The sequence below is a fragment of the Oryx dammah genome, unplaced genomic scaffold, assembly GCF_014754425.2.
Source record: "Oryx dammah isolate SB20612 unplaced genomic scaffold, SCBI_Odam_1.1 HiC_scaffold_28, whole genome shotgun sequence".
NCBI lineage: Eukaryota > Metazoa > Chordata > Mammalia > Artiodactyla > Bovidae > Oryx > Oryx dammah.
In genome coordinates, this window is record NW_024070212.1 from 57,296,924 (window position 1) to 57,323,285 (window position 26,362).

The following is a 26,362-nucleotide window of genomic DNA, read 5'->3' on the forward strand; positions in this document are numbered from 1 at the left end:
CTGACAGGATATTTTGTAAGGAATCCATCCTTAAGCTGTTTCTTTGATGCTTTGTAACAAGTATTTGGGCAATGGTGTTTAATTCTAGGACCAGCAGATGTTTGAGGATTGTCCCTTTATCTTAGTTTCTCTTGCCTGTAAAATTGAACTAATGATATTCATTCCATTTTACAAGTGCTTTTAATTTCTTTGTTAACAGGAATGCTAATAATAGCAAACACTTGTATAGTCCTTATTTGTGCCAGGAATTCATCTAAGCACGCACAGACATCAACTTATTTAGCTCTTACATGAAATATGTATTATCATTATCCCCATTCTAGGCAGAGAGGTACATTGCTCATGGTTACACAGTCGTGGGAAGATCTGAATGCAAAAAGCTCCTAGAACGTGCTGTGTGCCATCTGTGCTGTGCAAGTTGCTTCAGTCGTGCCTGACTCTTTGTGACCCCATGGATTGTAGCCCACCAGGCTCCTCTGTCCATGGGATTCCCCGGGCAAGAATACTGGAGTTTGTTGCCATGCCTCCTCCAGGGGAATCTTCCTGATCCAGGGATCAAACCCTCATCTCTTAAATCTCCTGTATTGGCAGGCAGGTTCTTTACCACTAGCACCACCTGGGAAGCCCAAGAATGTGCTACTAACCTTTATACCATTTGCCACCCTTTCTACCATATTGCCAAGCATTGCTGTCACTGCCATCAGTTATTAATTTACTGAGCTTCATCTCAGAGACCACCAAAAATCAGACATGTATTTTCCCTTCAGGACTGCACTCTGTGCGGAAGGTTGGGAAAATAGATAACTGTAAGTTCTATGATAAACACAGGAGCCTCTGGGAGGACTTTAGAAGTGGCACATAATCCAGCTTTGAGAGATCATGTGAGCTCATCTATAAAAGAGGAACATGATAATCCCTACCTCAGAGAGCTGATGAGAGGATTCAGTGACTGGATGCACAAAAATGCCCTGAACAGAACCACTCACATTAAGTGAAAGCTATTCTTTTTTATTAAACCGAACACTGGAAACTGGAGTGGTGTGAGGAACTGGCATGTGGTTCTTTAAAGTGTTGGAGACAGAGGGAGCTTCAGGGACAAAAACCTGGAAACAAAAGATGGCATGGCCTGTTCAGGGCGCTGCAAATAACACAGAAGGTAGAAGCAAGGGGTGAAGGGACAAGGAGACTGGTGGATCAGTCAAGGTGAGGTCAAGAAGGACCTGCTGGTCAGGCTGTAGACTTTGGGCTCATCCTGAAGACTTCTAAGCAAGGAGGTAGTTTTGTCAGTCTTGACACATATAGAGACTGCTGACCACACTTTGCAGAATATAGGGGCAGAAAGACCACTTGGAAAGGTATTAAATTAACCCAGGCTAGCAATGATCTACCATACAATTTCACTCATCTCACATGCTAGCAAGAGAGTTCCAGAAAAACATCTGCTTTATTTACTATGCCAAAGCCTTTGACTCTGTGGATCACAACAAACTGTGGAAATTCTTAAAGAGATGAGGATAACAGACCACCTTACCTGCCTCCTGAGAAATCCATGTGCAGGTCAAGAAGCAACCGTTAGAACTGGACATGAAACAATGGACTGGTTCCACATTGGGAAAGGAGTATGTCAAGGCTGTATCTTGTCACCCTGCTTATTTAACTTATATGCAGAGTACATCATGCAAAATGCCAGGCTGGATGAAGCACAAGCTGGAGTCAAGATTTCTGGGAGAAATATCAATAACCTCAGATACGCAGATGTCACCACCCTTATGGCAGAAAGTGAAGAGGAACTGAAGAGCCTCTTGATGAACGTGAAAGAGTAGAGTGAAAAAGCTGGCTTAAAACTCAACATTCAGAAAACTAAGATCATGGCATCTGGTCCTATCACTTCATGGGAAATAGGTGGGGAAACAGTGGAAACAGTGACAGACTTTATTTTCTTGGGCTCCAAAATCACTGCAGATGGTGACTGCAGCCATGAAAGTAAAAGATGCTTGCTCCTTGGAAGAAAAGCTGTGACCAACTTAGACAGTATATTAAAAAGCAAAGACATTACTTTGTCAACAAAGGTCTGTCTAGTCAAAGCTATGGTTTTTGCAGTAGTCATGTATGGATGTGAGAGTTGGACTATAAAGAAAGCTGAGCACTAAGAATTGGTGCTTTTGAACTGTGGTGTTGGAGAAGACTCTTGAGAGTCCCTTAGACTGCAAGGAGATCCAACCAGTTCATCCTAAAGGAAATCAGTCCTGAATATTCATTGGAGGGACTGATGCTGAAGCTGAAGCTCCAATACTTTGCACACCTGATATGAAGAATTGACTCATTGGAAAAGACCCTGATGCTGGGAAAGATTGAAGGCAAGAGGAGAAGGGGAAGACAGACGATGAGATGGTTGGATGGCATCACTGACTCAATGGACATGAGTTTGAGGAGGCTCTGGAAGTTGGTGATGGACAGGGATGCCTGGCATGCTGCAGTCCATGGGGTTGCAAAAAGTTGGACATGACTGAGTGACTGAACTGAGGCATGATGGTAATTCAATCTATGGGAAACATAGGGTAGTTGGAAAGAAGAAATGGATTAAAGAGATACTAAAGAGATACTTGAAAGTCCTTGGCGATTGTTTCCATTTGAAGGTGGGAGAAGGGACAAGTCAAGGATGATATCCAAATTTTTGGCCTGAACAACTGAGTGGACAGCGATCCTATTTCCTTGAACTCATAGCATGTAACCCATATATAAGAGTGAGGGTTCTAGCAGCATTGAGGAACATGAGAGATGGTAGAGTACACAGTGAAAGAGGGTGACCTATGAAAGAATCCACCGAGGAGCCGGCACAATCAATACTGGTTGGCACAGATTTCTCAACATTTGTGCAGAGAGGCTAGTAATCCAACTATATTAGCACAGGGTTATAGGGGAAAATGGTCCTCACCCTCAGATTTCTTTTGTTCTGAGAATATCTGCTGGCCCCTTAGCCTCCAGGGCCCTCCCTGGCAGGAGGGGAGCGCACCTTGTTTCTCAAGGAGTTGGCCTGATGCTCTTTATGCCCCAATACATGATATACCTGTTTTATAGAGCTCTGCTATTCTAGGGAGTTTTAAAATCACATCCTGTTATATCAGGAGGGACTTCAGATGCCATCTAGTTCGGCCATTCACAGAGGATATTTCACAAGTAGATGAGATAATACTGAATTATGTGTATTGTAAGGACACCGTTTATGACTCATATCGTTTTTGCTTCCAGCTCCAAGTAAGATTGTTTTCACCCTAGTTTTTGTGCCAATAAGAACATAACTCTCCCCAGCCTCACTACCCTCCTATTTCTGTATCTTGTTACTTCAATAAGATTTCATCATTTTTTTTCCAGTGGCAACAAACTGATAAGAATATTATTTGTGTGTGTCTTACATATATATGTGTTGTTTTGCATGTATATGTGTATTATATATGATATGTGTGTGTTTTCAAAATATGTGTGTATAATATATGTTTTACATATATGTGTATATCTATATTATGTGGGGCTATGTGTGTGTTTTACATATATGTATATATATATTATATATTAATATGTTCCTGTGTGTATGTGTTAGTCGCTCAATCGTGTCCGACTCTTTGTGACCCCATGGACTGTAGTAGCCTGCCCAGCTCCTCTGTCCACGGGGATTCTCCAGCCAAGAATAGTGAAGTGGGTTGCCATTTCCTTCTCCAAGGGATCTTCCCAACCCAGGGATTGAAATCAGGTCTTCTGCATTACAGGCAGATTCTTTACCATCTGAGCCACCAGGGAAGCCATATATTAATATATGTATCATATTTCCATGTTTTATGATGAGAAACTCCTGCCTAAGTTTGACATTTCATGTACCCTCTGTAGATTCCATTAGAGTTGTTTTCTTTCTAGAATAGGAAAGGACCCCACATTCTCTGAACTGGCCCCTAACTGGCTCAAAACCTGCAGGGAGGCATATCTGCTGCCTAGAATCAAGCTGGGGGAAGTTTCTGTCTTTTTTTAAATGAAGTGCTATGTTCATATCAAGGGGGTTTTATAATAAATAATTGATAAAGTAAAAGTTTTTCTTTCAGTGATATATATATTTTTAAGAATGTAGGGCTTTTAATTTGCTAAAGATATCAGCCTTATTGTATTATTTGCTGATAAGATTTACTAACCCATTTGTCTCTCAGTTCCCACACCTGTGAAATGAAGCAGTTAGCACAGAAATGATTGTTTATTTTGAGACTTGTGGTTTTAAGATTTTGTTCTAATTTACTAAATAAAGTCTCAAATGAGTGTTTATGGTTGATTGTAAATGAAATAGTCTTATTCTTTCCTGGGACATAACGTATATGTGGAAAAAAATAATGGTTTTGGACTTTAGAAATTTAAATTTCATTGCCTGATCACCTTTACAAGATCTCTGAGTATTTTATAAATATGAACATTTTTATATGAAGTCAGAAGATAAGTCATGAATTTATATTGCAAAACTATTTTAATATTTGATAAAGAAACATATACTCAGCAAAATTGTAGAATGGATTTTTAAGTAAAAAAATAAGAAATGGTGCTCACAAGACCCATACATATTAAATAACAAATTAATTCAGTTTATAATTTGTGATAAGGTTGCTAGAAGAGTAGCTAAGAGAATGCTATAGACAGTATGTATATGTGGATGTCAAGAAGACCTTTGATAATTGGACATTGTATTCTCATCATCAAGAGGAACTGTGGGCAAGATTACAGAATAGTCAGGAGATTCACCAGTAACTGAACGTTTCATCTGAGCCTTGGTGATTAGGTACAGGCTTGATGTCAACCTAGCCAGAATCTCAGGACTGCCAGAGGACTCTGTGCTTGGTCTGTATTTCCCCAGCAAAGGAGCAATGACTTAGAGAAGATAGAAAAAAACATTACTCGCAGATGTCAAAATATGCAGGTAGCAAAAAGAGAGAAGAATTGCTAATATGTTAGGTAGGAGGTTCCAGACTCAAACAGCTATCAACAGAATAGATCTGCCAAAGCGAACAAGAACAGCACTTTAGAAGAACAGATATAGTCATTAGGTTTCAACGAAACACATACACGTTGCAATTAAGAGATTAGGAACATCTTAAAACAACACATGTCGGGGGTAGGGGGAAAGAAGAAGAAAGGGTTTTTATGGACCAGAAGTGCAGTTGCGTTGAGGACATCATGTGTACTTGTCCCAAAGTGGAGTGTAGTCATAGACGTGTTGATTGAGTGTGAAGGATCTAGACTTAGCGGATTGTCCTGTATTCACAGTGGCACCATAAAGCCAGATCTGGAGCTCACATTTTGAGACGAATATTGTCAGTGTAGTGAGCACATACTGGAGGGTGATGGGTTTGGAAGGATCCAGAACAGATGAAGGAATTGGAATTGTCACCAAAAAGGAAATGAGGACACAACAATTATTTTAAAACATTTTATGAGTTGTTACCTGGAAAAGGAATTACATTTTAGAAGTTTGAAATTTAAGATAGGATCAAGGGGTAGAAATTATAGCAGGAATATTTTAACTCATTATCAGATGCATTTCCTAAAAATGAGAGCCATTCTCCAGGGGAGCCAGCTGCCAAGTGATGTGAGGGAGCTTCCTCTTGCTGGAGGTGCTGGGTAACTAAGACATGACTCTTAGTGTATGGTGCTATCCAAGGATTCTTACACAGTGTGGGAGGATGGATGGACAAACTGTAGGAAGACTTGTGAGTCTCAGAGTCTATGACTCTATAAAAAATGTTTTATTGGATTTACTGATAACATTTTTGTGCAAGTATGGGAAGATGACTTGATCTAATTTGAGCTGGGTGCAAGCATTAACTTTAGTTGGGTTGGGTGTATATCATCCGCATAAAGCAAAAACAATCTTGCCAAAAGCCCCATGCAGTGCATCAGCTCTGGCTAGGCTAACTAGAATTGCCAAGAGGATTCATAATAAAATCTCTCTATGGTAAAAACTAAGGACTGTGAAATTGAGGTTCCAGGCTATAGGGACATCATTCTTGTTCATCTTTCTTCTCATTTGCTATTGGCTCCTACCTGGCAATCTAAGAGTCAAATTCTGCTCAGATAGTATAAAAAGATCTGTGTGATATGCTTGTACTTGAACAAATGTCTACATATATCTTAGAAAGTGAAATGAAAATGTTAGTTGCTCAGTTGTGTCTGATTCTGTGACTCTGTGGACCGTAGCCTGCCAGGCTCCTCTGTCCATGGAATTCTCCAGGCAAGAATACTGCAGTGGGTTGCCATTTCCTCCCTTAGGGGATTTTAATTCGCTCATTTGATCACTCGCTCATTAATAAATATTAAGTGCCTGCTTTATGTCAGGCACTCTGCTAAGAACTGGGAATGCAAAAGTAAATTGGCAGAATGTAGTCCTCATCCCTTGAGGTATGTACGGTCTAGAAGAGAAAACAGGCATGAAGGTGAAAAATACCTACAGCATCACTAATGCTGTAATAGAGATGTGCTAAATGGGGAGGGCTCTGCAGGCTACTTCTGCCCCTCAGGTCTTCTCACTTAGTTATTCCTATGTTCTAAAAGGCTGTTAAAAAACATAATGAAAAAATTAAAGACCAAGTATCTTGATAAAAATCATTATTCCAGTGGGATGACTTAGGAAACAACAACTAATTTTTGCATCTTAAGTAACTGGTTTCTTAGTATGTTCCCACCTCTTCCCACTCTGGAGTCTGATTCTGAGCATCTTTAAACCTGGAGAGCAGGGTCAGCAGCAAGAATGGCGAACGCATCATGTCTAACTCAGTGCTGAGCACTGATCTAGATCCTTTGTATAATCAGTCATGTAGCCATTATAGCAACCCCAGGAGGTGGGCATCCTTGTTATCTCCATGTTGCAGATCAGGTATAACTGAGGTATAGGTAGATTAAACAGGTTAAATAAAAATAGCCCAAGGGTGCCCCAAAGCAAGTGTAGGTTAGGGGTTTGAACCCAGTAGTTTGGCCCTAGTAGACAAGCTATTAAAATTAATTCTCTGCCATGTTGCTCCTCTGACCAAAGCTGTTGTATTAATAGGTTTTTCAAATATCATATCACAAAGGCTTTTCCTGGAGAAAGAATAAGAGATGCTGATCATGATGATGACTTTGTGCTCCATGCTGTACTAAAGAAACTTAAGTCCGTTCTCCCAACTGGGCCTCACCAACCCCACAAGGGAAATTTTATTGTCTATTTTGCAGATGAGAAAACAAGGTTTAGCAAGTTTAAGAAAATTACTCGTTTATCTAACTAGTAAATCCTTCAGTATAGGAATATTGTTAGGGAAAAAGATCAAATTAGTCATTGTACCCAGTAATAAACACACATTTGCTTCAGGAAAATGTTGAGTTGGCCAAAAAAGTTCATTTGGGTTTTTCCATATCTTCTAGAAAAACCCAAACAAACTTTTGGCCAACCCAATAAAAAGGTATATGTTGAAAGAGGAAGTGTTTAATAGTTTCCAGTGGGTGGGGGCTAAAGGATAAGATAAGCTTTCTGTTATTTGAGTATCACGATGTCTTTAGTTCCACAGTTTGAGTGAGACAGTATCTCAGACTTTATTTATTTGCCCTTTATTGAACTTAGGGTGTTTGATGTACCCAGTATCCTCTACCGGGGTAAATAGATAGTCTATAGTTCAAAGACAGACTCCTTAAATTTTGAATGACCTTTCTCAGCATCCATATCTATGTGATTTGGATGTTTCTTCTTCCCTGATTAACAATTTACAAATTATTTATTGTTGTTTACATATTTGACTTACTAATCTTATTTGATTACTAGAATAGTAAAGCTAATGTTTTGAACAGAGGGTTCTTTCAAACTATGATGTAATGTGACTTAAATGTGTTTGATTAACCCAAATACAGCTTCCCTGGTGGCTCAGACAGTAAAGAATCCACCTGCAAGGCAGGAGAACTGGTTGGGAAGATCCCCTGGAGGAGGGCATGGCAACCCACTCCAGTATTCTTGCCTGGAGAATCCCCATGGACAGAGGAGCATGACAGGCTACAGTCCATGGGGTTGCAAAGCGTTGGACACGACTGAGCAACTAAGCACACAACCCAAATGTGGAAACACGTGGACTATAAGATAAGCCTCAGGCTCCTCTGTTCTAGGTTATAATAAATCACCTCAAATGAGAAGAGTAGTCCTTGGCCTCCCAGGTACCTATGATAACATGGTTTATAACACGGAAAAAGAATGCACTGGCAGCTCTACCATTTTGCTGCTATTATTGCACTAAGGGACAGTGCCTCTTCGCAAAGGCATTTGGTATATTTGCATGTCATGTGTGTGGTCAGTGGGTTAGGAACATTTCAGCTTTCCTTTCCTGCTTCCTTGAAAACTGAGTAACTACTAAACATCCAGCCCCCACCCCCTATTAGGTGTCGGGAATCCAAGGTGAATACGGCAGCATCTCTGCCCTTCAGGTGCTCTCAGTCCAGCTGGCCAGATGAAGGGATAATCCACTACCAGTGTCTCATTCAGTGATACATATGTGGAGAGCCTATGGGAACATGGGGTGGGGATCATTTGACCCAGCCTGGGAGGAGTGTCTGGGGAGAGCTGCACACAGGAGGAAAAAAAGGAACCAACTTCGAAAGAGTAAGAAGAACCCAAGGCCATAAAGTTAGCGCACAGAAGACTGTAGGTGAAGCTTGGAGCCAAAGCTGGTTTCCCTCCTTCCCTCCTCCCCCTGGCCTGCCCTCTGTCTGGATTGTGTGTGTGTGTGTGTTTGTAATTAACTAGAATGCCATCATATTTATTTGGATTGAGGAAATAAAATTACCAAGACATTTGGATACTCAATACCTGGCAAATCCAGTTACCATCAGAGGTTGCTTTTTGCACAGAATCAGAACAAAAGCGATATCCCAGCCATGAAAAAGGCTGACATTGACCAAAAACTTTCTCCCTTGAAATTGTATATGGCCATTCTAGACATCCTTGGCTCGGATGACATTCTTTCTTCTGAGATGTTATTGCCTTCAGTCAGATTTCAGGAAAGGTGTTGCAGGTCTGGGACTATAATATCTCTTTAGGACTTAACTAAAAGAACAACCTCTTTCCTCTTGTTTCCAGGTTCTTACAGAATGTTTTATTGGCATCTCCTTGTACTACTTGTAGTGTCCATTGCTTCTTTCACACTTCTCTGTTACATGTATTCTATTTATGTCCTCCAACCTTACTTTGCTTTCTTCTCCTTTCATCCTCATTGTATACTTAACTACATATTACCTCATATTCCTTCTGTCAGGCTTTGGAAGTTTGTTCAATGCAAACTAAGAACATATTTCCAAATTATGGGGTTTTTTTTCTCTTTTTCTGATTACATAGTATGTTCACTAGGGTATTAACCAGATTGTGCTTTACCAGTAATTTTCTTTTTGTCAAATAGGAACCTGACTGAAAATGGCTTTTATTAAGTTCCTGTAAGCCTGTACAGTTCACCATTATCAAACTATGTCTCACAAGAGTCCACAGAGTATATTCGAATTGAAGATTTTTCCTTTCCTGTGGGAAGATCCCTAAGTGGGATGTAAGCAGATTTGGTCATCAAACTTTAAGACCTGGGTTTGTCTAGCACTCTGTACATTTACCCTGAGCATGAGACTCCCTTGGGACATTGGTTAAACATTCAGATTCTGTCCAATTGGGATGATTTGCAATTAGTAAATGAGTTAGCCAACCAGTCAACAAATAAACAAGATAATTGCAGAGAGTGACACAAGGAAATCCAACAGAATAATATTTGAGGAAATGACAGGGCTGGGTGCTACTTTATATGGCCCAAAGGAAGAGCTCTCCAAGGGGTACACTTGGAGCTGAACTCTGAGAAGGAGCCAGTGAAATCAGGAACTGGGAAAGAGCTTGTATGTCTCATTTTATTTACCTGTGCCCTGGGTGGTTAGCACTATTGTTGGCGTCTCATGTGGCTCAGTGAATTTTTGTTAGGTAATGCATGCAGTCCTGAGATAACACTGCTTATACCCAGATTCTGAACAATAGAATCAAATAAATGCTGTTTAAGTCTGCATGGGTCTCTAAGTCAGGTTTAGAGCACTTAGAACTTGAATGTTTAACCAATGTCCCAAGGGAGTCTGATGCTCAGGGTAAATGTGCAAAGTGCTGGACAAACCTGGGTCTTAAAGTTTGATGACCAACTCTGCTTACATCCCACTTAGGGATCTTCCCACAGGAAAGGAAAAATCTGGACTCCTTCAATTTGAATATACTGTGTAGTCTCCTGTGATATGTAGTTTGATAACGGTGAACTGTATAGGCTTATAGGAACTTAATGTGGGGTTATTATCACAAGTAGGATACAAGCGGAATTCCTGAAGAAATAGAGAAAATGAAGAAAAGTGGATAAAGGAGAGCATCCGGGATGAATAGGACATGGTTGGGGGAGGTGGAGAGAGAGGATGGCAGTAGAGCAGCTAAGGAGTTGAAGGGGAAAAAAACTAGAAAAGAAGGCCATCTTTGCACCCCTGGCATCACTGTACTGCTGTCCAGCAGGGAACCCCTAAAGAAAACTAGAAAAGAAGGCCATCTTTGCACCCCTGGCATCACTATACTGCTAGTTAATAGGCTGATCAGTAATTATTGCCATCTTCTTGGGATTTGAGCAGCGTGCTCTAACTAGCATAGCATTGCTTCTATTTTGCAAAGTAAACTAAAAAAAAAATCTTTGGAAAACAAAGATGGTGTCACATTATGGTGGTGGTTTAGTCACTAAAGGAAATTATGGTAAATACCAATTCCAGCTAGCTTAGGACAAGTTAGATATGATCAGAAGTAGTAGGTAGAAAATATTTTGACAGAATCTGAATGGCAGTCAAATTCATATATCTGCCAAGTTAAAACTATAGATGTTCGTCACTTGGATTTATTTTTACCCATTTGGTCGCAGAAAGCATAACACATGCAAAATGAGTTATTAGAGAAGCTGCCTACTTAAGAACTAGCAGGGTGTATTTACAGCAGACTCTCTCTACATTGGTGTGTGGAGAAGGAAGCTGTAGGTGAAACACAGAATTATCCAATGTAAGAGCCAGAAGGAAATTTCCAGGTCATTCTAGTCCAACTCCTTTAATATACAGAGGAAGAACCTGGGGGGAGAGACATAGAATGACCTTTTTCAAAGCTGCTCTAGTCCAGGGCCTGGATTTGAATCAAGATCCCTTACTTCTTCATTTAACAAGCTTCTGTTAAGTACCTATTGTATGTACCATGCATGGCCAAGCACTGGGTATCACTAGCTGAAGAAGATACACACAGGATCTCCCCTGAGGATGTCATTCTAGCAGGGCAGCCAGAATAGGACAGAGTGTGATAAAGTGTGTGTGTGTGTGTGTATGCAGGTGTGAGTGTACAATAGCAACTGAAGCTCTCTACCAGATGTGAAAGCACAGCAGGGGAAGTATCTGACCCCATCTGGGTAGTCAGAATGAACATTTTTGGAGTGTTTTCTGTATTAGACACTCTCCGCCCATTATCTCATTAAATCTCACAAAAATCCTGTCCAGTCAGTATCTTTAATGCTCAAGAAGTGCAGAGAGGCTCAGGAAAAATTAACTGATGTCCCTGTGGGCATAAACCAGGATTTCAGCTCCAGGACTGCCTGATCTTAAGCCCTTTTTACTGTAATAGGGATAAGTAGATTCATCTCAAGGGCAAATTCCAGCTGATTGCTAGAGGCTAAGCACTGTGCTGTGAAGGAGTCCAGGCAGTATCTAGGTTCAGAAGCACATGGGGTGATAGGTTAATGATGGCGGCCGTTGGGCTTCCCAGACGGCACTAGTGGTAAAGAACCCACCCTGCCAGTGCAGAAGACATAAGAAATGTGAGTTTGATCCCTGGGTTGTGAAGATCCCCTGGAGGAGGCCATGGAAACCCACTCCAGTATTCTTCCTAGAGGATTCCATGGACGGCGGAGCTTGGCGGGCTACAGTCCATAGGGTCGCAAAGAGTCTGGACATGACTGAAGTGACTTAGCACTCACGGGTGTAGAATGAAAAGGGTAGCCCTGAGTCAGGACTTGTACTTCCTGAGCTATACCATGCTCTCACTGTTCCAGGCCCAACTCTGAGTCACATCTTTCAGCTCCTAACACATCCTGTTCCCTTCCTCTGAGCTCAGGATAGTATTTTGTGCCATTGACGTGTCTAGAATCTTGTCTCCTAATCAGGTCAGCTCCCCTGTGCACAGCTACGCTGTGTGTGTGTGTGTGTGTGTGTGTGTGTGTATGCACTCAGTCATGGCCAACTCTTTGCAACCCCATGGACGGTAGCCCACCAGGCTCCTCTGTCCATGTAATTTTCCAAGCAAGAATACCGGAGTGGGTTGCCATTTCCTCCTCCAGGGAATCTTCTCAAACCAGGGATCAAACTCGTGTCTCTTGTATCTCCTGCATTGGCAGTAACTCTTTTCAATATTTTCAGCCCCATCAAAGATATCCCTTTTGCAATGCCCCACAACCTAGCTGTACGCTAATGGCAGCTTATGTGTTATATAAATTATTACATGCCTACAGTTTTGTATGTTTGTATGTATAGGTGTAATGGCAGGCCTTCCTAATTCAAAGGCGTGACTCCAGCAGGAAGAAGTTCAGATCCTGGGGCAGGCTAGCTGGGATGTGTCAGGGTTTAAGATTACACCAGGCAAACAGCTGCTGTCAGTACACACAGTTGACCTCACACCTTTTCTTAGATGCTGGAGAGCCCTTGTTACAGTAGTTACAGAGGTGCTGAGGTATGCAGGCCCCTGCATATAATGCTTAAAGAGGAATCTGGAGGTTGAGATGGTGTTCTCTTACTGCTGCAGTTTATAATTTCCAGCTGTCTCTCTGAGTTAGACACTAGAATTAGGTTTAGGCTGTGGTTCTAGCTGGTATGCCTCTGCTTTAAATTTTATCTCCTAACCCCTTGGCACCAAAGAATTTCAATTTTCCAAAGCTGGCCACAAATTTGAAACAAGTGTCTAAAACCAGTTGTTAGAGTCAAAAGACCCAGCAGTAGTAACAATCGTGTTAAATGAATCATTTGTGGAATGCTTAACTGCTCATCATCTGTTTGAAGTATCTCTGTGCTTTCTTGTTTTCTGCAGTAAAAATAAGTCAGGTTTACTAAAGGTATATATTTTCATTCCTTTCACATATGTGACAATCTATTTTCTGAATTATTGGAGTTCTAAAACACTGTGGGTAAACGAATATAAATTTGAACGCAAACCACATCTGGAGGTGTTACTTTTAAATTATTACATAAATTCCTTAGTGTCATAAGAGCATTTTCACTTCAATATTCCATTAACATGTAACTTACGCATTGGGATACTTCTAACCAAGAACATCTATTGATTAAAAATTTTTTACTTTTAAAATTCTTTTCAAATAAGAAGAGAGCTTCCTGTGGATGAGGCTCCCAACCTGATTTTTATGTAGAGTTGTAATTTTCTATTTTAGTAAATCAGACAGTCCTGTGGCTTAGTAGGTTAGCATTATTGCTAGTACCCTGCTGTTTTTCTCCTGGACTAAAAACAAAGAATAACAGAGTGAACATATCTAAAATATATCCTCTTATTTGATGAAATGAGTAGCCCATGTGCCAAAGTGAAACTATTCTGTGTGAGTGATTTATTGTTAAGGATGTTTTATTTGTGTGTCACTCACATGTGAATGGAGAAGGCAATGGCACCCTACTCCAGTACGATTGCCTGGAAAATCCCATGAATAGTGGAGCCTGGTGGGCTGCCGTCTATGGGGTCGCACAGAGTCGGACACGACTGAAGCGACTTAGCAGCAGCAGCAGCAGCACATGTGAAGGTTTCTTTTTAATTGTATGTGTCAATTTTTAAACAAATGAAAATAAGGCTAACTAGACAGAATAGAAAACTATGAGTACTAAAGAACAGGATTAAAAAAAAAAAACTTGAGGGAAGTCTGAATGCTCTACATATCTTGTCTTTCACCCAGACCCCAAGAACTATCTTAACTACATTCCAGTGAGGGGCCTTTCTCCCAGATGGACTGGTATTCTTCTTTCCTATAATGTGTATCTCCTCTTTCCTGTAATGCAGCAATGATGTATTAACCAGAGTATTGTTTGAGATATTTTGAAACCTTCTAAATAAGGTAGGTGGTGGTTGTAGATTATTTCAAGATAATATTGACTAGAGAATTGGAAAGATTTCACTTGCCACCAATATTTTCAGTTGTAATTTTATTTTCAAAGTGTTAAACATCCCTTAATTTGATGTTTCTGATTATCTTAAATTGCAGTCATTAGATATCATTTCAGTATTTAATTGAATATTTTAGTATCTGATTCACTATACTTTAGAAAGTTACATGAAACTCATGATACTAGTTTCTTAGTATAGCACTGAAACTAGTTGAATTACTGGAGGAAGGCTCATTTGTAGTCTAATTGGACTGTTAGTGAGTCTCTTATTAAACAGGTACTGAAAGGAAAAAAAAGGTACTGAAAGAAAAAGAAATGATTAAAGAAAATCATTAAAATAAACAAATAATTGCAGGAGCTTCCCTGGTAATCCAGTGGTTAGGAATCTTCCTTCCAGTGCATGGGACATAGGTTTGATCCCTGGTCAGGGAACTAAGGTCTCACATGCCAGCGAAGTAAGCCTGCAAGCTGATGAAGACCCAGTGCATCCATAAAAAAAATAAACAGATGCTTCTCATCAACATAACTGACCTGTCATGAGGCACTAGAAGGAAGTTATATTTGTTATCCAAATGTAATCACCTGGAAGCCATTCACCGTTAGTAGCTGGCACATGGCATGCAGTTGCCTGCTGCTGCTGCTGCTGCTAAGTCACTTCAGTCATGTCCAACTCTGTGCGACCCCATAGATGGCAGCCCACCAGGCTCCCCCATCCCTGGGATTCTCCAGGCAAGAACACTGGAGTGGGTTGCCATTTCCTTCTCCAATGCATCAAAGTGAAAAGTGAAAGTGAAGTCGCTCAGTCATGTCTGACTCTTAGCGACCCCATGGACTGCAGCCCACCAGGCTCCTCCGTCCACGGGATTTTCCAGGCAAGAGGACTGGAGTGGGGTGCCATTGCCTTCTCCAATGCAGTTGCCTAGTAAGTATTTATTAATGAAAGTACAGCTTCAATTCCACCTACTGCTGATGACTCCCAAGGCAACATTAGAATCGGGAGCGCTCATTATTCTGAGCCAGGTTTCCGGCTGCTTTCTCCTCCTCTATACCTGGAGGAGTCACAGACAGTCCAAGTCCCCAGTGCCTAAACCTGAAGCAGCATCTCTTCCTTCTAAACCTGTCCTTCCTCTCTCTCCTGCTTGGTTACCAGAATCACATGCTGCCCAAGCACCCTGGATTCTTTCCTTTCCCTCGCTTCCTAGATCCAGATATTTATACATCAAATCTTACAGGTTTTTCTTCTTAGCACCTCCTAACCTGGTTACATCTCTCCATCTCCATCACCATTGTTTTTTCAAATCCTTAAACTTTTCACCTGAATTTCAGCTGGTCTTCAGGGGTGTCTCCCTGCCAGATCAGTGGTTCTTATACTTTACAGTACTAAAGCATTTCCCAGGGAGCTGTTTAAAACTGGAAATGCCCAGATCATACCTTCATCAGGTTCTCATTTGGGAGGTATGGGTGGGACCCAGAAATCTGAATTTCAAGCCAGCAACCCTGGTGATTCTGATGCGTACCACCGTCCCATCCTGAGCACTCAGATACAGCTTTGCTCTAAAATATAAGTCTTATCCATGCCACTGATTAAAATATTCGAAGTACTACCATTCTACAGCAGTGGTTTTCAAACTGTGGTCATTGAGGTTCCCAGGGGTTCCTCAAGGGTTCCTCAATGTGTGTATGTGTAAGGCATGGTGGTGGGGGGCACATTGTATGGTGAAGGGTATATTCTCTATGAAGATCCTTATTCAACTACTCCCACCCCATCTCTTTCTTTAGTCACAGCAGCGCTCATTTTGAAGTTTAACAAAAGGTTTCCTTTGGGAAGTAACCCTCTACGTTTTAAAAAAATAATGAAGTAGATTTCAATTTAAAAAAAAATCAGAACCTCACAATGAGAAATAATGTACATTCTCTATCATGACCCAAAACATGCAAATATTTTTCTGTGTAACTGAAACAAGTTTCATGAAACATACCCTTACTATATTTGATATGTCCTGATGTTTTTCTGTTCTATTTTATTTTTTAGAAAATTGCTGGTTTCAGCCTATTAAATGATTTCACAAGCCACTGATGACTTGCCACTGAGCCACCAAAAACCTCATCTCTAACCTTTCTCAATAGGTTTTCTTTATGAACCGTGGAACATAGAAATATTTTCTTAATCCTCCCATGATGGTCTATGACTCATACCATTCTAGGTGCTTGGAAGAGAGGTTAATTCAGTGTTAATACACTGCATGCCTGAGGGCATTCAGACTTAATTCTCCTGATGAACTCCTGATTGAAAAATACTTATGGGATGTGATTTACACAATAAATCCAAACTCTTGAGAACTTCCCACAGGGCCCTTCCAGGTCTTACCCAAGTTCATCTCTCAGACTTCATTTTACTTCCCTAGTCACCTTCCTGGGTTAAAACCATCCAAACCTGTTTGGAATTCCCCAAGTGTATCCACACTATTCCTCACCCCTGCACAGTCATTCTTGACCTTCAGTGTTATTTCACCTGACACCTTCCTTGACAGTAGTCAGAACCATCCCATTCTGGTTCCCTGCCTGTCAGTACCTGAAGGGCAGGGTATTATACTGCTTGCATCAGAAATGCTAGTGCTTATTCATTACCTGGCCTTGTGGTTGTTAATAAACTTCAGTTACATTCAATGGACATGTCTTCTCTGCTACTTGAGTGTGGGGCTCTATACTTCATTCTGAGGATACAGACAGGTATGAGGCACAGCCTGCATACTTGGGAAGTTTATAATGGACCTGAGCAATGGGACCTATGTATTAAAAATTACTTCAGTATAGCACAATGCTCAAGAATTTGCATGGAGGAATCAGGCTGGTGTTCAAATTCTGACTCTTCTATTCATTGGCTTCTGACTAAACCGTTGAGCCATTCTGAAGTTCAGATTCATCAAGTATGAGACTGAAAATAAGAGTAGCAACCTCACAGGGCCATGAGATTTAAACAATGGGTGTACGTAAAGCTTTAAGCACACTGCCTAGCCCAGAGGTTTGGGAGAAGTTAGAGTGGAACTAAGCAGGTGATATGCCCGGTGCCACGTGGATGTTGTAAGTGGGAAGAGTCACAGGAATTGAGAGAAGAGAATGGTCACTGAGGGTTGGACAAATGGGAGAGGTCCAGTGGAGGAGGCAGAATAGGAGCTAAGCTTGGAATGAAAAGTAGACCTTAGATTAGGAGCCAGGAAGGCATTCTTGGCAGGGTGAACCAGAGAGAGAGCTAAGGCCAGCAGAAGATGGTGTATGCCTTGCCTGTAGACTAGTTTCCATGGTTGTGTTTATACATTTCATTTATGCATAAGATTTGTTCAAACATTTTTCCAAATAGAAGCTGAAGGTATTGATCTAAAGGTGATTTTTTTTTTGTTGTTTGTTTTAAAGAATTCTACCTCCTTTCTCTTTTCCATGTCTTTTGGCCAAATCTATATAGAGTCTACAATTTTGCTGACAAGGTCAGCTTGATGAAACCATATTGGTCAGCTTACAGAAGTGATTTGTGAAACTGGCCATGCATTGTAATCACCCAGAAAACTTCTACAGATTTCCCCATCTGACCATAGAGAGTCTGATATAGGACCAGAGGACATGCATTAGTAAAATGCTCCCTTGGGAATTTGATGGACAACCAGCTTTGGGAATTGCTATCTTGGAGAATTTGTCTTAATCAGTTTTTAGCCATACTGTCTGATAGTGGTGTCTGGGAAACCAACAAGTTGAATTTCTTTGGATTGCGTGGGGAGTTGAAACTCAGAGTTTGTAGATAGCAGTTTTCTACTTGGAAAACAGTTCAGAAGCCACTTAACCCTCTCTCTCTCATTTGGGGAAAATCCCTTCCCTTTGTACATCTCAGGACAATCTGGGCAAAGAAGACACTCAGGCCAAAGGAGGCTCTCTGTCTGCTGGACAACAAATTCCTCTCCAAAATAGCTTTATTTTCTTTAAAAAAATTTTTTGTTCAAATTCTGCTTTTTGATACTTTTCCATTTGGTTCAGGGTGACCTTCAAGCTAAGTTGTGCTTATTTTTATGTAATGACCCTTCAGGTATTTGGGGACAATTAACATAATCTTGTGCCTTTTCTTCTCTAAGAAAAATGTACCTGATTTCCTCCATTTCCCAGATAGATACCTTTAGATCTGCTCCTATTTGTTAATGCCTAATTTAGGGGGAAAAACAATCCAGTCTTGACATATGTCTCTTGGTAAGCCTAGCTTATTCCTAGCTGTTTGTTCTAGGCATTGAGTTTAAATACTCAAATAACACTCATCTTAGTTTTTTCTTCTAGAATTTATTGGAAATTCATAAGGGGCTGACTGATATATATTTGCTAGAACGCACCATCTGGCCCTCTTTTAAGAACTGGGACAGTTGCCCATTTCTATGTTTCTAACATCTCCCACATTCTTCAAGAATTCTCCAAGAGGACAGATTCCCAAGGCCAGAACCATTCCTGGCATTTTCTTCTCCTTTTAAATATTTTTTGGGGACCTCATATCTGCTGCTGCTGACACACAGTAAAAAACCCCTAACAAATGAACTGTTAAGATAAGCTGTGCCTCCACTCTGTGGTGTGTTTAGAAGGAGAGCCTGGCCACTGGGTGGAGGAGTCACAGAGCTGCGGTTTCCCAGGGTCCCTGCTTGGAGTGTAATCGTCACCTCAAATGGCACCACTGAAGCACCATCTCTGGTTCAGCAGCCCAGTGTGTTTGGGCTGTTCTGTCAGAGCCTTGCCTTTTGTTGTTCTTGGAAACAGTGTAATAAAAAGGTCAGCAGATTTTTTTTTTTTTTTTGGCTCTTCATACCCCAATGGCCAGCCTATATTTTTGCTGAAATTCTTTCTCCTTTCCTCCCTCCCCTTCCCCTTCTTTCTTTCCTTCTTCAACTTCCTTCCTTCTTTCCTTCCTTCCTTTGCCAGAAAATCTTTCTGTTAGCAAACCAAAGAATGACGTAGTTGTGATATATGCAGGTTTAGAGTTAGATATGACATTCTATGAACAGGACTTTAAAGGCCAAAAGTACTCTCTCCTCTTCCCCATCACTTACTTTAGAAATAAGATCCTTTGCACTTACTTCTGAGCCTAGTACGTGAACAGGAGCACAGGCTCTGGGGCCAGGCAGCCTGAGTTCAAATTTTGGCCCTTCCACTTATCAGCTGCATGGCTTTGAGCAGATTACCAACTTATCCATGGTTCATTTTTCTCAGATTTAAAATGAGGGTACTGTGACTCAGACGGTAAAGAATCCGTCTGCAACAAGGGAGACCTGGATTGGATTCCTGGCTTGGGAAGATGCCCTGGAGGAGGGCATGGCAACCCACTCTCCTATTCTTACCTGGAGAATGCCCATGAACAGAGGACCCTGGTGGGCTACAGTCCATGGGGTCACAAAGACACAACTGAGTGACTAAGCACAGCACACAGCACTGTGTGTGTGTATATCAGTTCAGTTCAGTCGCTCAGTCGTGTCCGACTCTTTGCGACCCCATGAATCGCAGCACGCCAGGCCTCCCTGTCCATCACCATCTCCCGGAGTTCACTCAGACTCACGTCCATCAAGTCAGTGAAGCCATCCAGCCATCTCATCCTCTGTCGTCCCCTTCTCCTCCTGCCCCCAATCCCTCCCAGCATCAGAGTCTTTTCCCATGAGTCAACTCTTCGCATAAAGGTGGCCAAAGTACTGGAGTTTCAGCTTCAGCATCATTCCTTCCAAAGAAATCCCAGGGTTGATCTCCTTCAGAATGGACTGGTTGGATCTCCTTGCAGTCCAAGGGACTCTCCAGAGTCTTCTCCAACACCACAGTTCAAAAGCATCAATTCTTCAGCGCTCAGCTTTCTTCACAGTCCATATATATAAAATAGTACCTATTTCCAAGGATTGCTATGAGGATTAAATGATTAATTCATATAAAATGGTTACAACAGTGCCTGGTATATAATCACTGCCCAAAGAAAAGTGTTTCAGTGTTGATTGAATGAAATATTTTATGAAGTTCAATGCAAAACAAAAATGTGTATGAATTACCACATTATGACAAACATATCTGAAGATTTATTTAGAGTGTTAAGGTCCCCTGATTAATCCAAACTAGAGTTTTATGCTGAGGAAAAAAGCTTTAATGATTCGATTTAAAGCTTTAAAAATTCCATTTTAAAAACAATCTTTAGAAAAACATATTGGCAATTTACTTTTATCCCTTTTTTGATGTGTGTGTGTATGAAATAGATCATTCAAACAAAATTATATGTGTACAGTTTAAAGAATAATACTTAAAAGAATTTTAAAAATTAAAACACCTGTGTACTTGCTACGCAATGTAATTATCAGTGTCTTTAGAACCTCCTTTGGACCCTATCCTGGTGGGCCCCTCTCTCCTGTAGAAGTAACCATATCATAAATCTCATGTTAATCATCTTGGCTTCCTTCATGGGTTTTACCACATATGGTTGTAATGTTAGACATCAAATTATTTCAGTTGGCTTTGTTAACTATACAGTTAACTTTGATTTTGATTATTAGGATACCATTTACCCTTGAACAAAAGGTGTTTGAATTGAGCAGGTTCATTTATGTGAAGATTTTTTTCAGGAAATACATTCTACAGTACTACATGATCTGATCTGAGGTTATGTCTTACAGATGTGGAATCACAGATGCAAGGGCCAAATGTAGTTATATATTGATTTTCGACTGTGCAGGGGTCAGCGCCCCTAACCCCCATGTGGTTCAAGGATCAACATATTTGGATTCACTTCCAGTACCTTATTTTCCTCTTTATCCCTACTTTTTATGTTTGCCACCTTTCTTTTGTATTGAGATCCTTTTTTTCCTTTGCTTGCATCTTTCCCCTTCCGTTAGTTTGGAAGTTATATACACTATTAAAGTTTGACAAGGGGCTTCTCTGGTGGCTAAGTGGTAAAGAATCTGCCTGTCAGTGCAGGAGACACAAGTTCAATCGCTGATCCAGGAAGATCCCATATGCTGTGGAGCAACTAAGCCCAGGTGCCACAACTACTGAGTTTGTGCTCTAGAGCCCAGGAGCCGAAACTGCAGAAGCCCTTTTGTCCCAGAGCCTGTGCTGCACAAGAGAAGCCGCCACAGTGAGAAACCCAAGCACCCTGACTAGAGAGTAGCCCCTACTCACTGCAACTAGAGTAAAGCCCTCACAGCAACAAACATCTAGCACGGTGAAAAATAAAAAATAAGGAAATATCAAAAAAACTTTGATATGTATATTTAACTAAGTATGAAGTTTACCAATCTTCCTCCTCCTACCCGTTAACACAAAACCCTTGGAAACTCCCTCTGGAATTTCTTTAGAATTCTGCAGTTTTACACAGAAAGGACACATCAAATAGAAGTTGGTAGCTACAGCTTTTGATGTCTGCTTTGTTTAGTTCTTCCCTGTTGACAACACAGTAATCCTGTCTCAGAAACAGCAGAAAGAGCAGAAGTGTTATTGTTCTAGGAAATATAGACCATTGGAGCTAGATGGGGCCTTTTTCAAACTTTCTGACTAATCCCAACAGTCAGAAATATCTTACTTTATGCCCAATGCATGCATAAATATAGTATATAAAACTGAAACAAAAATTGCATGACACAGTATTTCCCTTGGTCTGTGTAATATACTCTGAGCTGTTTCATTCCATTGCATTTATTCTTTCATTTAAAAAAAAAAAACTTTTCCAAACTCATTAATTTGATTGCATACCCACTAAGGTGCCCCAGCTCACAGACTGAAAAACCCACAACTTGCCACAGATCCTCAATTTACAGTTTAGGAAGATGAAGCCCCAACTGACAACATGGATCTCCAGAGTTGTACAGTAAGTGAAGACTTTGGACCCAAATCTCTGATCTTTTAACTCCAAGGTCACTTCTTTCTTCATATATGTCAGCCAACCCCCAAATAATAGAGGATGGAGAGAAAAGGGAGCCACTGGAGAGGTGTAGTTATGAAATGGGAAGTGAAACCCCCTGAGGACTCTGGCATATCTTTTGTCAGATGTCTCTCACAAAGCATCTCATGATAACCACTGCTGAGTGAACCCAGTGCAGTGTTAGACTCCCCTTTTCATTACCTCTGACCTTCCCGATTACCTCATAAGTCAAGATCATTATCTTTATTAAGTGAGGGAACAAAGAAGGCTCAGAGAGGTGATTTGCCTTATTAGTAGCTCGTAAGGTGAGGAGCTGGGCCTAGCTGTCTGACCCCAAAACTCATGGAGTTTCACGGCCTCACACCGCCTCTTTATAATTCTTGACTCGACTTGCTTATCATTATATCTCTCAGAACAAAGATAAAGCACTAAGAGGAATACTGTTCAGGTCTGAATCTAACCGAGAGGAGTAACTAGTTCGTGATACAGTTCACAGACTTGCTTGTCCATTCTCTCTCCCCCATTAACTCCCAGAGCGCATGATCCTCACCTCATTCACCTTCTAGCACAGTTCTTGGCACACTGAAAGCTCACAGTGACTATCTGTGGAATGCATAAGTAAGGGCATTAAGAAATGATCAGGACTTTTGGAAAAAGAAGTCACACCCCAAGGTGGAGGCAGGTCCCATGATGGCCAAGTGCGCCGCCTGTGAAGGAAGATTGCCTAGGTTCAAAATTCAATGTCACTTGCAAGCTGTTTTCTCATAAGCAAGTTACTGAATTTCTCTTGTGCCTCAGTTTCCTGAGGATGATAATGATATCTGCTTTCGTAGTGTGGTTCTATGAGTTAATAAAGGGAAGCATTCATGTGTTAGCTGTCATTGTTATCTGATGTTATGCTGACTAAGTGGGGAAATAATGAACCTGTGTCTCATATCTCAGAAGAATAAATCAGAAAGTTCTGAAGTAAGCTAAATTGGTCAGATGGATAGAGACTCAGAAGAGACCCTCCTTCATGTGCAGTTGGTGCTAAAATTATGCTAAATAAATGTGTTAATAAAAGCACATCTCTATCTCATCATGAAAGAGAAAGACTTATTTCTGACAAAAATATCTATCTCAACTTAGAGCAGCTGATTAAGCAGATGGCCTGTGAATGTCAAAAAGAATTTCGTGCCTACTCAGCTTAAACGTGGTTTTGTTAAGAATATAGTTTTTGAGCAAGTGACTTGATTAAAAGACTAGGAGACACCTATGTATGCAGTGTGTCTTATTTAGGACAGCATTTGGAAAGTCTGAGTTGGAGAACAGCAGAGTTCAGGGTTCCCCACATATACTATGTGTGTGAGGCTTCCCCCACATAGACTCTGGAATTGGGCCTCAATTTTCTCACCTGCAGAATGTGGTTAATGACTGCACAGCCTTCTAGTGTGATTTGGCGAACACATGGAAACAAGGTCTGTGTTGTGTTCAATATGTAAGAGATAAGTGTAAGCCTCTAACTAAGGTACCTGAGTAAGCAGATGGGAAGGTGAAATGGCATGTGGTTTATAGTCTGCTTCTAACAAGCCCAGGTCTCAAATGCTTAGAGGAAGTCTGGAAGTTTGCTTTGCAGTTGTCAAAACAAATCCTCAAAGTCCCTTGATGCCACTGATGGAAGACTGGGCGAGAAGAAACCTAAATAATTAACCTGACGTCTGAGTGCCTGTTGCTTCCTCTCTCTCTCTTTCCAGGGGCCTTTGTCGTGTGCTGGACGCCCGGCCTGGTGGTTCTGCTGCTCGACGGCCTGAACTGCACGCGGTGCAATGTCCAGCACGTGAAAAGGTGGTTCCTGTTGCTGGCGCTGCTCAACTCCGTCATGAACCCCATCATCTACTCCTACAAGGATGAGGACATGTACAGCACCATGAAGAGGATGCTCTGCTGCTTCTCGCAAGAGAAGAACCCGGAGAGGCGGCCCTCCCGCCTCCCCTCCATGGTCCTCAGCCGGAGCGACACCGGGGGCAGCCAGTATATGGAGGATAACAACCGAGGCCCCGTCTGCAACAAGAGCAGCTCGTAGGCTGCGATGCCCCTCCACCCACCCCGGCCTCCTAGGGGAGAAGAGGTGTTTGGAATGGGTACCTGTCTCCAACAAAGCCCGCGTACAGTGTTATTTGAGCTCTGAATGAATCGTTGGGAAGTTTGTTTTAAAAATTGTTTTACGTCAAGTAAAAGCACGGGCAGAAGAGAGAGGACACGTACATTTAGAGAGAAGCACAGAAAGAGGGACGGCAGCACAATGGATTCCCACCCGAGGCCCCGTGACCCTCTCGGAGCACTGCCCACCAGGCCGTGTGTTCTGGTCTCTGCCGCCATCTTGTAGGCATTGTCTCTTGTTTTCAAAGGATGTTGTTAAAGGGCTTAGGCCAAAATAAATAAAAACGTTACTTGAGCCACTATCCGTAGCTGCTTGGAAAGCATATGTAGTTCTTTCTGCATGCATTTGAAATTTTTAAAAATGCTTCAGCAGTGATGTTTTTCTCCTCAAACAAACCATGGCCAGTAGCTAGGTGTTCAATAGGAATCTCAAAGTAACACATGAGTCAGGGCTCCAGATAATGAACTTGATCTTTAACTGGAGCCCTGACTGATGTGTTACTTTGAGACAGTCTGAGGAAAAAAGATTTACTCTAATAACAAAAAAGGTAAACATTAAACACTCTACTTGCAGCAAAAAAAGAGGCCTTGATATAGTCCTCTCAGTGTGCACGCTTGTGAATACACACCTGCATATTGACACACTTCAAATTTGTATTGAAAGACATCACAGATAGTGATGGTGAAATAAATTCACTGGCCACCTAGACTTTTCAGCCTAGGACTAATAGTTGTAGAAATGACCTCTTATGCTCTTAATAGCAAGAGGTGATTCATTTGAAAACAGATCAGCAGGGTGAAAAGCATATTAGCATGTGGGCTGAGTTCCTTGCATATAGGATTGCGTATGAGCTCCAGTTCCAGTTCAGTCGCTCAGTTGTGTCCAACTCTTTGTGACCCCATGAACCACAGCACACCAGGCCTCCCTGTCCATCACCAACTCCCTGGAGTTCATGCAAACTCATGTCCATTGAGTCAGTGATGCCATCTAACCATCTCATCTTCTGTTGTCCCCTTCTCCTCCTGCCCTCAATCTTTCCCAGCATCAGGATCTTTTCAAATGAGTCAGTTCTTCCCATCTGGTGGACAAAGTATTGGAATTTCAGCATCAGTCCTTCCAGTGTACACCCAGGACTGATCTCCTTTAGGATGGACTGGTTGGATCTCCTTGCAGTCCAAGGGACTCTCAAGAGTCTTCTCCAACACCAGTTTAAAAGCATCAATTCTTCGGCGCTCAGTAGTTGAGTCTTTCTATCAAGTTCCCTCCATACCCTGGTAACTTGTCAGATTTAATATATACAGTAATTTTCACATCTCATATTTTACCTACAATTATTGACATATTTCCAATACTTGCTTTACTTATGGCCTGCATTTTGATCTGGGTTCTATTTAAAATTTTTCTCCTTCCGAGACCCAAGTAGCATGAAAGGCAGGTCAGTAAGAAAAGCTTTATGCATGTAGGCTACTGGCCAGAGTTTTCTATGTAAAGCATGTAGATTATATTCTGATTTTAACATAAGAATAACTTCAAAGCAGATATTATAGTATTTATGTAGTTTGCAAAAGAAGTTTACATTTTTTTTGCTATTGTGATATAAAATTTTTGTGCAAAAACTACTTGTAATAAAAGGATTTGAGAAGTCATGCTTTTAAATATAATGACCTAAAATAGAGAGTAGTATGATTTGAAGGTATAAATTTCACAAACTGTGTAGTAAGTGGATCTATCTGAAGCGTATACCAAAGCTACCTATAAAATAAAATAAAAAAGAGAGAATCTGTTTTCTCTTGTTGGAGGTGTATTATTACTTTGTGTATTTTCTAAGTAAAAATATAGTTTGTGGTAACTATAGCTCTCATTTCTATTACAGAAGAAAAATCAGATTTGCTTTGAAGTACATACTCTCAGCGTTTTATGTAAGCATTTTGAATCTACAGCTGGGCAAGGGGTGGAGAATTGAAATTGAAAACCAGTCCCTGAATAGCTACTAAGGGACCTTTAAAGGTTTTATTTTGAGGAAAGCACCATTTTTAGTACCTTTCAGCAGAGTGTCATGTTCAGAACGGTGTCTGGAGGGGATCCAAGTG

General features: G+C 41.1%; 1 protein-coding gene across 1 annotated transcript in view; it reads left to right on the plus strand.

Moving 5' to 3' along the window:
• LPAR3 (lysophosphatidic acid receptor 3) overlaps positions 1-26,077 on the plus strand; it is an 84,103-nt gene extending 58,026 nt beyond the window's left edge. Inside the window, exon 3 of the mRNA XM_040232430.1 lies at positions 23,866-26,077. Coding sequence (XP_040088364.1) covers positions 23,866-24,194 — 329 coding nt within the window. The 3' untranslated portion in view covers positions 24,195-26,077. The remainder of the gene's footprint in view (positions 1-23,865) is intronic.
• Positions 26,078-26,362: the final 285 nt, after the last annotated feature.